Source organism: Triticum aestivum, chromosome 3D (assembly GCF_018294505.1).
Source record: "Triticum aestivum cultivar Chinese Spring chromosome 3D, IWGSC CS RefSeq v2.1, whole genome shotgun sequence".
NCBI lineage: Eukaryota > Viridiplantae > Streptophyta > Magnoliopsida > Poales > Poaceae > Triticum > Triticum aestivum.
Window position 1 is genome coordinate 238272030 of NC_057802.1, and position 12980 is coordinate 238285009.

A 12980-nucleotide genomic window follows, 5' to 3' on the forward strand; every position below is an offset into this window, starting at 1 on the left:
TCGCTGGACCATGTGTAACGTCGCCCGTTGAGGTAGACCTCTTTGAGCGCCAGGTCGTTGAGCAAGCGTCTAAATCACCCCATCATGCGCATTTCCAGGTTGCTGTTATTCTTGTCCTCGTCACAGTAGATTAGGTTGAAGTCGCCGCAAAGCATCCATGACCCCGGGCAAGAGGCGCGCAGGTCGCGGATTTTGCGTAGGAACTCAATCTTCTCGTCATCCGACTGAGGCCCATACACGATGGACAGCCACCAAGGCGGGTGCTGACTCGAGGGGGGAGCGACCTAGGCCGATGGCGTGTGCATGGTGAACTCGGGGTTTGCAATGGTCACCACCCGGCTCTTCCATGCTAGCATGATACCGCTGCGGGTGTCATCCGCCGGCAAGTACACGTACTCATCAAACTCGGAGCCGAGCGCCTCAAGGACAACCGACGAGCAGATCAAGGCCATCTTAGTCTCTTGCAAACATACAATGGAGACGATCAGCGAGCGGATGGCTGTGCGTTGCGCGCGCGTTAAGGCCGCGCACGTTCCAAATCACATTTTTTAGGTCGTGCGGGGCCGACTATGAGGGAAGAGTGCTGCGCTAGACCGCGACCGCAGCCGCCAAGGGCGCCGTGGTAGGGGTCGACGCCTCCGGATCAGCGGGCAGTTCACGGTCGACTAGTGCTGTGATGGCGGAGAGCACGGCCATCGGGATCGGAGCTGTGAAGACGTCTTCGTATGCTTTCATCTCTGCGGCGGATATCTTCTGGTCGAGCCCGAGGATCCCAAGGGTGCGTAGCACCTGAACTAGTGCTCGGCGCTTCGCAGCCTGCTGTGCGGCAGCCCTGTAGGACGCTGACGAAGCCGAGCGGCCCCGGCGAGGGAGAAGTTAAAGAGGCTGCCGGCGATGCCGCTTCCCAGGCGTGGGAAGGATCGAGTTCAGGTATCTGGTGGCGGCGGTGAGGAACTCGCCTAGCGTCCAGGATGCACCTCTCGGCCGGGAGCGGCGCAGGGTGATTGGGGGCGAAGCAAAGCGCTAAGCAGTTGGTTGCAGTGGGGTCCTGGTCTACGAGGTGGTGGTGATGTAACCTAATTGTTGTTTAGATGCGAAAGATAGCTTCTAGTGATATTTTGTGTGGTCAATACATCAGACATAAATAAGATTTTACCAAGATTGATGCTATTGAACCAATTTCTCTATTGAATGTTTTGCTTAAAAGTTTTTTGTTGACTGGTATTATTTGTCAAACAATGCTTCCCTTTTAGTGTGTGTGCTTGCAGTCTATTAATAATGCCATCACATATACACAGCTTTTGTGAAGTAATTTTGTATTTTTGTGTGCTATATAACAGGGACAACATGCAATCCCGAGAATCTTGATGAGCCTCCTACTATTATGGTTGAAGTCAGCCAGGCCGTCGGTGCAACTGTGAGGTTACTCACTAAGTTATTGAACTTCGATATTTTTGCTCGCAGCATAAATAGTGTGAGAATTGTTGCTCTGTTAAGAAGAATGCTCCAGTCCAGTGTTCCCCTACAGTCAAAGGATTGGGTCACAGCATGCCTCATTAAGCTAGAATCAAGGGGCTTGGTTGATCGGAGTGTTGGTGATATAGGCATGGAGATAACCATATACCATACTATTCCCAGGCTAGTTGAGCAGATGATGACTTCATTTTCTTCTGAAAAGAAAAGAAAAGCTGTAATAGAGCTGAACAGGATAATATCTGGAGGTGTGATGGAATACACAACAGCAGTTGCCACAGCTGGAGGCATATTTCCGCTGGTAAAGATGATTGAAGAGGGTGAAGGAGATGTACTGGAAGCTAGTCTAGCTGTCTTGTATAACCTAAGCTTGGATCCAGAGAATCACCCGCCAATAATTGCTGCTGGAGCAGTGCCTCTTTTGAAGCGAATTGTCCATGTGGAAAGCCCACACTGGAATCGTGCTCTTCAGTTGCTTAGAACGTTGCCCGTATAACACCATGGTACCGAGTGACCACTTGATCTCAATAGATGTTAGACTCTGGTTATTGCGGTGACAGGTGGGTTGTAAAGATCATGACCTGTTTCTATCAACTGTTTTATCCAAATGGCCTGTCGATGCTACGCAAGAATGCTGTAAAGATCTTGACCTGTTTCTATCAACTGGATGCCGGTCAGATGCTATGCAAGCATGTAGTCACAGCTTTTTTTTATAAAAGAACTTTATTTTTTGAAAGAGGAGGCAAAAGCTTGCCTCGCTCATTAATTAGAGAGAATTCCTTATTTAACACTGTCTTAAAATTTATTGTCTTATTTGGCACTGAATTTTTTTCCTTACTTATTTAACACCAACACTAAATTTCCTTTATGACACTTCAATTTTAAGCCCTAACGGTGTTAAATGACATCTGAAAGGACCTATTTGCCCCTCGTGTGGTATGTGACCTCTCGTCGTGTGTGTGTCTCATATGTATGCGAGTTTCTCCTTGTTGGGTTTACGCGTGATTTCTTTCTTGTATTTATAGTCTGAGGGATAGCCAACTCAGCTTATGTTGTCTCAACATAGCCGGTCCCAAGCCCGGGTAAAGAAGGAGGGTTGTGATAGGCTTGGCAAGCCAACGTAAAAAACTCAGCCACTCTTATGGAGATGAAACCCAAAAGATTTTCGTTGGTACGTAACCCTCTCAGTGATGCGCCACATCGAAACTCGGGTGTGGTGTCAAATGGGCAAGGGACGGGCCGTCACCCCCTTGGTTCGTGCCATATCTTGATCTAGATACGTGGCAAGTGAGCAAGGATCGGGTCGTTGCATCCTTATTGATGTGCTACATCGGTGCCCGGATGTAGTGCAAAATGAGCAAGGGTCTTCGCATTTGACTCGACAGTGCAAAGGGTAAGGAAGCTAGCCGAGCCTAAGAGGATTCGCTCAAGTAGCTGGAACGCAGGGTCTCTGACAGGGAAGCTTCGGGAGCTAGTTGATGCAGCGGTGAGGAGAAGTGTTGATATCCTTTGCGTCCAAGAAACCAAATGGAGGGGACAGAAGGAGAAGGAGGTAGAGGATACGGGCTTCAAGCCGTGGTACACGGGGACGGCTGCAAATAGAAATGACGTAGGCATCTTGATCAACAAGAGCCTCAAGTATGGAGTGGTAGATGTTAAGAGATGTGGGGACCGGATTATCCTGGTCAAGCTGGTAGTTGAGGGTTTAGTTCTCAATGTTATCAGCGCGTATGCCCTGCAAGTAGGGCACAACAAGAACACCAAGAGGGAGTTCTGTGAAGGCCTGAAGGACATGGTTAGGAGTGTATCGATTGGCGAGAAGCTATTCATAGGAGGAGACCTCGATGATCACGTGGGTACATCTAACACAGGTTTTGAAGGGGTGCATGGGGCTTTGGCTATGGCATCAAGAATTAAGGAGAAGATGTCTTAAGCTTTGCTCTAGTCTAGGACATGATTGTAGCTAACACCCTCTTTAGAAAGAGAGAATCACATCTGTGACTTTTAGTAGTGGCCAACACTCTAGTCAGATTGATTTCATCCTCTCGAGAAGAGAAGATAGGCGTCCGTGCCTAGATTGTAAGGCGATACTCGGAGAGTGTTGTCCCTCAGCATAAGCTGGTGGTTGATGACTTACGCTTTCGGATTCGTGTCCACCTGGATAAGCGTGCCAAAGTCGCTAGAACGAAGTGGTGAAAGCTCAAGGGGGAGGTAGCTCAGATGTTCAAGCAGAGGGTCATCAGGGAGGGCCCTTGGGAGGAAGGAGGGGATGCGAACAATGTGTGGATGAAGATGGCGACTTGCATTCATAAGGTGGCCTCTAAGATGTTTGGAATATCCAGGGGAAGGAGAAGCGAAGATAAGGATACCTTGTGATGGAATGATGTCCAGAAGGCGATTAAAGAGAAGAAAAATTGTTTCAGATGCCTATACCTGAATAAGAGTGTAGACAACATAGAGGAGTACAAGATGACGAAGAAGGCCGCAAAGCGAGCTGTCAGTGAAGCAAGGGGTCGAATGTATGAGGACCTCTACCAACAGTTAGACACGAAGGAAGGCGAAAGGGACATCTATAGGATGGCCAATATCTGAGAGAGGAAGATAAGGGATATTGGCCAAGTCAAATGCATTAAGGACGGAGCAGACCAACTTCTGGTGAAGGACGAGGAGATTAAGCATAGATGACGGGAGTACTTTGACAACCTGTTCAATGGGGAGAATGAGAGTTCTATCATTGAACTGGACGACTCCTTTGACGAGACCAGCATGCGTTCTGTGCGGCGAATCCAAGAGTCCGAGGTCAAGGAGGCTTTAAAAAGATGAAAGGAGGCAAGGCAATGGGCCCTGATTGTATCCCCATTGAGGTGTAGAAAGGCCTCAGGGACATAGCGATGGTATGGCAACCAAGCTTTTTAGCCTCATTTTTCGGGCAAACAAGATGCCAGAAGAATGGAGACCGGGTATATTAGTACCAATCTTCAAGAACAAGGGGGGTGTTCAGAGTTGTACTAATTACCATGGAATTAAGCAGATGAGCCATACAATGAAGCTATGGGAGATAGTCATTGAGCACCGCTTAAGAAGAATGACAAGCGTGACCAAAAGTCGGTTTGGTTTCATGCATGAGAGGCCGACCATGGAAGACATTTTCTTGATACGACAACTTATGAAGAGATACAGGGAGCAAATGGATTTGCATATGGTGTTCATTGACTTGGAGAAGGCCTATAAGATATCACAGAATGTCATGTGGTGGGTTTTGAAGAAACACAAAGTCCCAGCAAAATACTTTACGACATGTACAATGATATTGTGACAAGTGTTCGAACAAGTGATGTCGACACTGCTGACTTCCCGATTAAGATAGGACTGCATCAGGGGTCAGCTTTGAGCCCTTATCTTTTTGCCTTGGTGATGGATGAGGTCACAAGGGATATACAAGAAGATATCCCATAGTGTATGCTCTTTGTGGATGTTGTGGTGCTAGTTGACGATAGTCGGACGGTCGTAAACAGGAAGTTAGAGTTATGGAGATAAACCTTGAAATTGAAAGGGTTTAGGCTTAGTAGAACTAAAACCGAGTACATGATGTGTTGTTTTAGTACTACTAGGTGTGAAGAGGAGGTTAGTCTTGATGGGCAGGGCGGGTGCCTCATAAGGACACCTTTCGATATTTAGGGTCATTGTTGCAGGAGGATGGTGAAGGAAATATGCCCTAGAGGCAATAATAAAGTTGTTATTTATATTTCCTTATATCATGATAAATGTTTATTATTCATGCTAGAATTGTATTAACCGGAAACTTGATACATGTGTGAATACGTAGACAAAATAGAGTGTCCCTAGTATGCCTCTACTTGACTAGCTTGTTTATCAAAGATGGTTATGTTTCCTAGCCATAGACATGTGTTGTCATTTGATGAACGGGATCACATCATTAGAGAATGATGTGATGGACAAGACCCATCCGCTACCTTAGCACTATGATCGTTTAGTTTATTGCTATTGCTTTCTTCATGACTTATACATGTTCCTCTGACTATGAGATTATGCAGCTCCCGAATACCGGAGGAGCACTTAGTGTGCTATCAAACGTCATAACGTAACCGGGTGATTATAAAGATGCTCTACAAGTGTCTCCGATGGTGTTTGTTGAGTTGGTATAGATCGAGATTAGGATTTGTCACTCCGATTGTTGGAGAGGTATCTCTGGGCCCTCTCGGTAATGCACATCACAATAAGCCTTGCAAGCAATGTGACTGATGAGTTAGTTGCGGGATGATGCATTACGGAACGAGTAAAGAGACTTGCCGATAACGAGATTGAACTAGGTATGGTGATACCGACGATCGAATCTCGGGCAAGTAACACACCGATGACAAAGGGAACAACGTATGTTGTTATGCGGTTTGACCGATAAAGATCTTCGTAGAATATGTAGGAGCCAATATGAGCATCCAGGTTCCGCTATTGGTTATTGACCGGAGATGTGTTTGGGTCATTTCTACATAGTTCTCGAAACCGTAGGGTCCGCCTGCTTAACGTTCGATGACGATTTGTATTATGAGTTATGTGATTTGATGTACCGAAGGTTGTTCGGAGTCCCGTATGAGATTACGGACATGACGAGGAGTCTCGAAATGGTCGATACGTAAAGATCAATATATTGGAAGGCTATATTCGGACATCGGAAAGGTTCCGAGTGATTCGGGTATTTTTCGGAGTACCGGAGAGTTACGGGAATTCATCGGGGAGTTAATGGGCCTTAATGGGCTTTCGTGGAAGAGAGGAGGAGGCGGCCAAGTGGGAGGCGCGCCCCCCAAGCCCAATCCGAATTGGGGAGGGGGCCGGCCCCCCTTTCCTTCTCTCCCTCTTCCCTTCCTCCCCCCTCCTAGTTGGACTAGGAAAAGGGGGGAAACCTACTCCTAGTAGGAGTAGGAATCCCCCCTTGGGGCGCGCCATAGGAGGCCGGCCTCCCCCTCCTCCACTCCTTTATATACGGGGGAGGGGGGCACCCCATAGACACACAAGTTGATTCTTAGCCGTGTGCGGTGCCCCCTCCACATATTTCCACCTCAGTCATATCGTTGTAGTGCTTAGGCGAAGCCCTGTGTCGGTAACTTCATCATCACCGTCATCACACCGTCGTGCTGACAAAACTCTCCCTCGGCCTCAGCTGGATCAAGAGTACGAGGGATGTCACCGAGCTGAACGTGTGCAGATCGCGGAGGCGCCGTGCGTTCGGTACTTGATTGGTTGGATCGCGAAGACATTCGACTACATCAACCGCGTTACTTGACGCTTCCGCTTTCAGTCTACGAGGGTACGTGGATACACTCTCCCGCTCGTTGATATGCATCACATAGATAGATCTTGCGTGATCGTAGGTAAAAAAAATTAAATACTGCGTTCCCCAACAATGGTATCAGAGCCAGGTCTATGCGTAGATGTTATATGCACGAGTAGAACACAAAGAGTTATGGGCGATAATAGTCATACTGGTTACCAGCATGTCATACTTTGATTCGGCGATATTGTTGGATGAGGCGGCCCAGACCGACATTACATGACCGCGTTCATGAGACTGGTTCTACCGCCGTGCTTCGCACACAGGTGGCTAGTGGGTGTCTGTTTCTCCAACTTTAGTTGAATCAAGTGTGACTACGCCCGGTCCTTGTTGGTTAAAACAACACACTTGACGAAAAATCGTTGAGGTTTTGATGCGTAGGTAAGAATGGTTCTTGCTAAGCCCGTAGCAGCCACGTAAAACTTGCAACAACAAAGTAGAGGACGTCTAACTTGCTTTTGCAGGGCTTGTTGTGATGTGATATGGTCAAGACGTGATGAGATATAAGTTGTTGTATGAGATGATCATGTTTTGTTGAAGTTATCGGCAACTGGCAGAAGCCTTATGGTTGTCTCTTCATTGCATAAGATGCAAGCACCAAATAATTGCTTTACTTTATCGCTATGCGATAGCAATAGTTGTAAGAGCAATAGTTGGCGAGACGACCATGTGACGACACATTGATAAAGATCAAGATGATGGAGATCATGGTGTCATGCCGGTGACGATAGAGATCATGACGGTACTTTGGAGATGAAGATCAAAGGCACAAGATGATCATGGCCATATCATGTCACATATTTTGATTGCATGCGATGTTTATATTTTATGCATCTTATTTTGCTTAGTACGGCGGTAGGATTATAAGATGATCCCTCACTAAAATTTCAAGGTATAAGTGTTCTCCCCGAGTATGCACCGTTGCGACAGTTCGTCGTGCCGAGACACCACGTGAGGATCGGGTGTGATAAGCTCTACGTTCAAATACAACGGGTGCAAGCCAGTTTTGCACACGCAGAATACTCGGGTTAAACTTGACGAGCCTAACATATGCAGATATGGCCTCGGAACACTGAGACCGAAAGATCGGGCGTGGATCATATAGTAGATATGATCAACATAGTGATGTTCACCATTGAAAACTACTCCATCTCACGTGATGATCGGACATGGTTTAGTTGATTTGGATCACGTGATCACTCAGATGATTAGAGGGATGTCTATCTAAGTGGGAGTTCTTAAGTAATATGATTAATTGAACTTTAATTTATCATGAACTTAGTCCTGATAGTATTTGCATAACTATGTTATAGATCAATAGCTCGCGATGTAGCTCCCCGTTTATTTTTGATACGTTCCTAGAGAAAAATAAGTTGAAAGATGATAGTAGCAATGATGCGGACTTGGTCCGTGATTTGAGGATTATCCTCATTGCTGCACAGGAGAATTATGTCCTTGATGCATCGCTAGGTGACGAACCTATTGCAGGAGCAGTTGCAGACGTTATGAACGTTTGGCAAGCTCGGTATGATGACTACTTGATAGTTTAGTGCGTCATGCTTTACGGCTTAGAACCGGGACTTCAAAAATGTTTTGAAACGCCATGGAGCATATGAGATGTTCCAAGAGTTGAAATTGGTATTTCAGACTCATGCCCAAGTCGAGAGGTATGAGACCTCCGACAAGTATTTTTTGCCTACAAGATGGAGGAGAATAGCTCAACCAGTGAGCATGTGCTCAGAATGTCTGAATACTACAATCACTTGAATCAAGTGGGAGTTAATCTTTCAGATAAGATAGTGATTGACAGAGTTCTCTATTCACTATCACCAAGTTACTGGAACTTCGTGATGAACTATAATATGCAAGGGATGACGAAAACAATTCCCCGAGCTCTTCGCGATGCTGAAACCGGCGAAGGTAGAAATCAAGGAAAGCATCAAGTGTTGATGGTTGACAAGACCACTAGTTTCAAGTAAAAGGGCAAGGGAAAGAAAGGGAACTTCAAGAAGAATGACAAGCAAGTTGCCACTCCCATGAAGAAGCCCAAAGCTAGACCCAAGCCTGAAACTGAGTGCTTCTACTGCAAAGGCAATGGTCACTAGTAGTGGAACTGCCCTAGATACTTGGCGGATAAGAAGGATGGCAAAGTGAACAAAGGTATATTTGATATACATGTTATTGATGTGTACTTTACTAGTGTTTATAGCAACCCCTCGGTATTTGATACTGGTTCAGGTGCTAAGAATAGTAACTCGAAACGGGAGTTGCAAAATAAACAGAGACTAGTTAAGGGCAAGGTGATGATGTGTGTTGGAAGTGATTCCAAGGTTGATAAGATCACCATCGCACACTCCCTTTTTCCTTCGGGATTAGTATTGGAACTAAATAAATGTTATTTGGTGTTTGCGTTGAGCATAAATATGATTGGATCATGTTTATTGCGATATGGTTATTCATTTAAGTCAAAGAATAATTGTTGTTCTGTTTACATAAATAAAACCTCTATGGTCTTATATCCAATGTAAATGGTTTACTGAATCTCGATCACAGTGATACACATAATATTGATGCCAAAAGATATAAGTTTAATAATGATAGTGCAACTTATTTGTGGCACTGCCGTTTAGGTCATATTGGTGTAAAGCGCATGAAGAAACTCCATGCTGATGGGCTTTTGGAATCACTTGATTATGAATCACTTGATGTTTGCGAACCATGCCTCATGGGCAAGATGACTAAGACTCCGTTCTCCGGAACAATGGAGCGAGCAACTGACTTATCGAAAATAATACATACTGATGTATGCGATCCGATGAGTGTTGAGGCTCGCGGCGGGTATCGTTATTTTCTGACCTTCACAGATGATTTGAGCAGATATGGGTATATCTAATTGATGAAACACAAGTCTAAAACATTTGAAAAGTTTAAAGAATTTCAGAGTGAAGTAGAAAATCATCGTAACAAGAAAATAAAGTTTCTACGATCTGATCGCGAAGACAAATATTTGACTTACGAGTTTGGCCTTCATTTAAAACAACGTGGAATAGTTTCACAAACTCACGCCATCTGGAACAACATAGCGTAATGGTGTGTCCGAACGTCGTAATTGTACTTTATTAGATATGGTGTGATCTATGATGTTTCTTGCTGATTTACCACTATCGTTTTGGGGTTATGCATTAGAGACAACTGCATTCACTTTAAATAGGGCACCGTCTAAATTCGTTGAGACGACACCATATGAACTGTGGTTTGGCAAGAAACCCAAGTTGTCATTTCTTAAAGTTTGGGGCTGCGATGCTTATGTGAAAAAGCTTCAACCTGATAAGCTCGAAGCCAAATCGGATGTGTCTTCATAGGATACCCAAAGGAAACTGTTGGGTACACCTTCTATCACAGATCCGAAGGAAAGATATTCGTTGCTTAGAATGGATCCTTTCCGAAGGAGTTTCTCTCGAAAGAAGTGAGTGGGAGGAAAGTAGAACTTGATGAGGTACTTGTACCTACTCCCTTATTGGAAAGTAGTTCATCACAGAATTCAGTTCTAGTGATTCCTACACCAATAAGTGAGGAAGCTAATGATGATGATCATGAGACTTCTGATCAAGTTACTACCAAACCTCGTAGGTCAACTAGAGTAAGATCCGCACCAGAGTGGTACGGTAATCCTGTTCTGGAAGTCATGTTACTAGACCATGACGAACTTATGAACTATGAGGAATCGATGATGAGCCCAGATTCCGCGAAATGGCTTGAGGCCATGAAATCTGAGATGGGATCCATGTATGAGAAGAAAGTATGGACTTTGATTGACTTGCCCGATGATCAGCAAGCCATTGAGAATAAATGGATCTTCAAGAGGAAGACGGACGCTGATAGTAGTGTTACTATCTACAAAGCTCGAATTGTCGCAAAAATGTTTTTGACAAGTTCAAGGTGTTGACTACGATGAGATTTTCTCACTCATAGCGATGCTTAAGTCTATCTGAATCATGTTAGCAATTGCCACATTTTATGAAATCTGGCAAATGGATGTCAAAACTGCATTCCTTAATGGATTTCTTAAAGAAGAGTTGTATATGATTCGACAAGAAGGTTTTTTCAATCCTAAAGGTGCTAACAAAGTGTGCAAGCTCCAGCGATCCATCTATGGACTGGTGCAAGCATCTCAGAGTTGGAATATATGCTTTGATGAGTTGATCAAAGCATATAGTTTTATATAGACTTGCGGTGAAGCCTGTATTTACAAGAAAGTGAGTGGGAGCACTACAGCCTTTCTGATAAGTATATTTGAAAGACATATTGTTGATCGGAAATGATGTAGGATTTTCTAGAAAGCATAAAGGAGTGTTTGAAATGAGTTTTTCAAAGAAAGACCTTGGTGAAGCTGCTTACATATTGAACATCAAGATCTATAGAGATAGATCAAAACACTTGATAAGTTTTTTTCAATGAGTACATACCTTGACAAGATTTTGAAGTAGTTCAAAATGGAACAGTCAAAGAAGGAGTTCTTGCCTGTGTTGCAAGGTGTGAAGTTGAGTAAGACTCAAAGCCCAACCACGGTAGAAGATAGAGAGAGAATGAAAGTCATTCCCTATGCTTCAGCCATAGGTTCTATAAAGTATGCCATGCTATGTACCAGACCTATTGTATACCCTGCCCTGAGTTTGGAAAGGGAGTACAATAGTGATCTAGGAGTAGATAACTAGACATTGGTCAAAATTATCCTTACAGGACTAAGGAAATATTTCTCGGTTATGGAGGTGATAAACAGTTCGTCGTAAAGAGTTACCTCGATGCAAGCTTGGACACTGATCTGGATGACTCTGAGTCTCAATCTAGATACATATTGAAAGTGGGAGCATTTAGCTAGAGTAGCTCCGTGCAGAGCATTGTAGACATAGAAATTTGCAAAATACATACGGATCTGAAAGTGACAGACCCATTGACTAAGCTTCTCTCACAAGCAAAACATGATCACACCTTAGTACTCTTTGGGTGTTAATCACATAGCGATGTGAACTAGATTATTGACTCTAGTAAAACCCTTTGGGTATTAGTCACATGGCGATGTGAACTAATCACATGGTGATGTGAACTATTGGTGTTAAATCACATGGCGATGTGAACTAGATTATTGACTCTAGTGCAAGTGGGAGACTGAAGGAAATATGCCCTAGAGGCAATAATAAAGTTGTTATTTATATTTCCTTATGTCATGATAAAAATTTATTATTCATGCTAGAATTGTATTAGCCGGAAACTTAGTACATGTGTGAATACATAGACAAAACAGAGTGTCCCTAGTATGCCGCTACTTGACTAGCTCGTTAATCAACTTATGAAGAGATACAGGGAGCAAATGGATTTGCATATGGTGTTCATTGACTTGGAGAAGGCCTACGATAAGATATCACAAAATGTCATGTGGTGGGTTTTGAAGAAACAGAAAGTCCCAGCAAAATACTTTACAACATGTACAATGATATTGTGACAAGTGTTCGAACAAGTGATGTCGACACTACTGACTTCCCGATTAAGATAGGACTGCATCAGGGGTCAGCTTTGAGCCCTTATCTTTTTGCCTTGGTGATGGATGAGGTCACAAGGGATATACAAGAAGATATCCCATAGTGTATGCTCTTTGTGGATGCTGTGGTGCTAGTTGACGATAGTCGGACGGTCGTAAACAGGAAGTTAGAGTTATGGAGATAAACCTTGAAATTGCAAGGGTTTAGGCTTAGTAGAACTAAAACCGAGTACATGATGTGTTGTTTTAGTACTACTAGGTGTGAAGAGGAGGTTAGTCTTGATGGGCAGGGCGGGTGCCTCATAAGGACACCTTTCGATATTTAGGGTAATTGTTGCAGGAGGATGGTGAAGGAAATATGCCCTAGAGGCAATAATAAAGTTGTTATTTATATTCCCTTATATCATGATAAATGTTTATTATTCATGCTAGAATTGTATTAACTGGAAACTTGATACATGTGTGAATACGTAGACAAAATAGAGTGTCCCTAGTATGCCTCTACTTGACTAGCTTGTTTATCAAAGATGGTTATGTTTCCTAACCATAGACATGTGTTGTCATTTGATGAATGGGATCACATCATTAGAGAATGATGTGATGGACAAGACCCATCCGCTACCT

At 44.0% G+C, this 12980-nt stretch overlaps 1 protein-coding gene across 4 annotated transcripts in view; it reads left to right on the top strand.

The window, feature by feature from the left end:
• Window positions 1–2341, top strand: part of LOC123078305 (uncharacterized) — a 28331-nt gene extending 25990 nt beyond the window's left edge. For all 4 annotated transcript variants that reach the window (XM_044500767.1, XM_044500766.1, XM_044500769.1 and 1 more), the window contains one exon: window positions 1341–2341. In XM_044500767.1, the coding sequence (XP_044356702.1) occupies window positions 1341–1969 (629 nt within the window). In that variant the 3' untranslated portion in view covers window positions 1970–2341. The remainder of the gene's footprint in view (window positions 1–1340) is intronic.
• Window positions 2342–12980: the final 10639 nt, after the last annotated feature.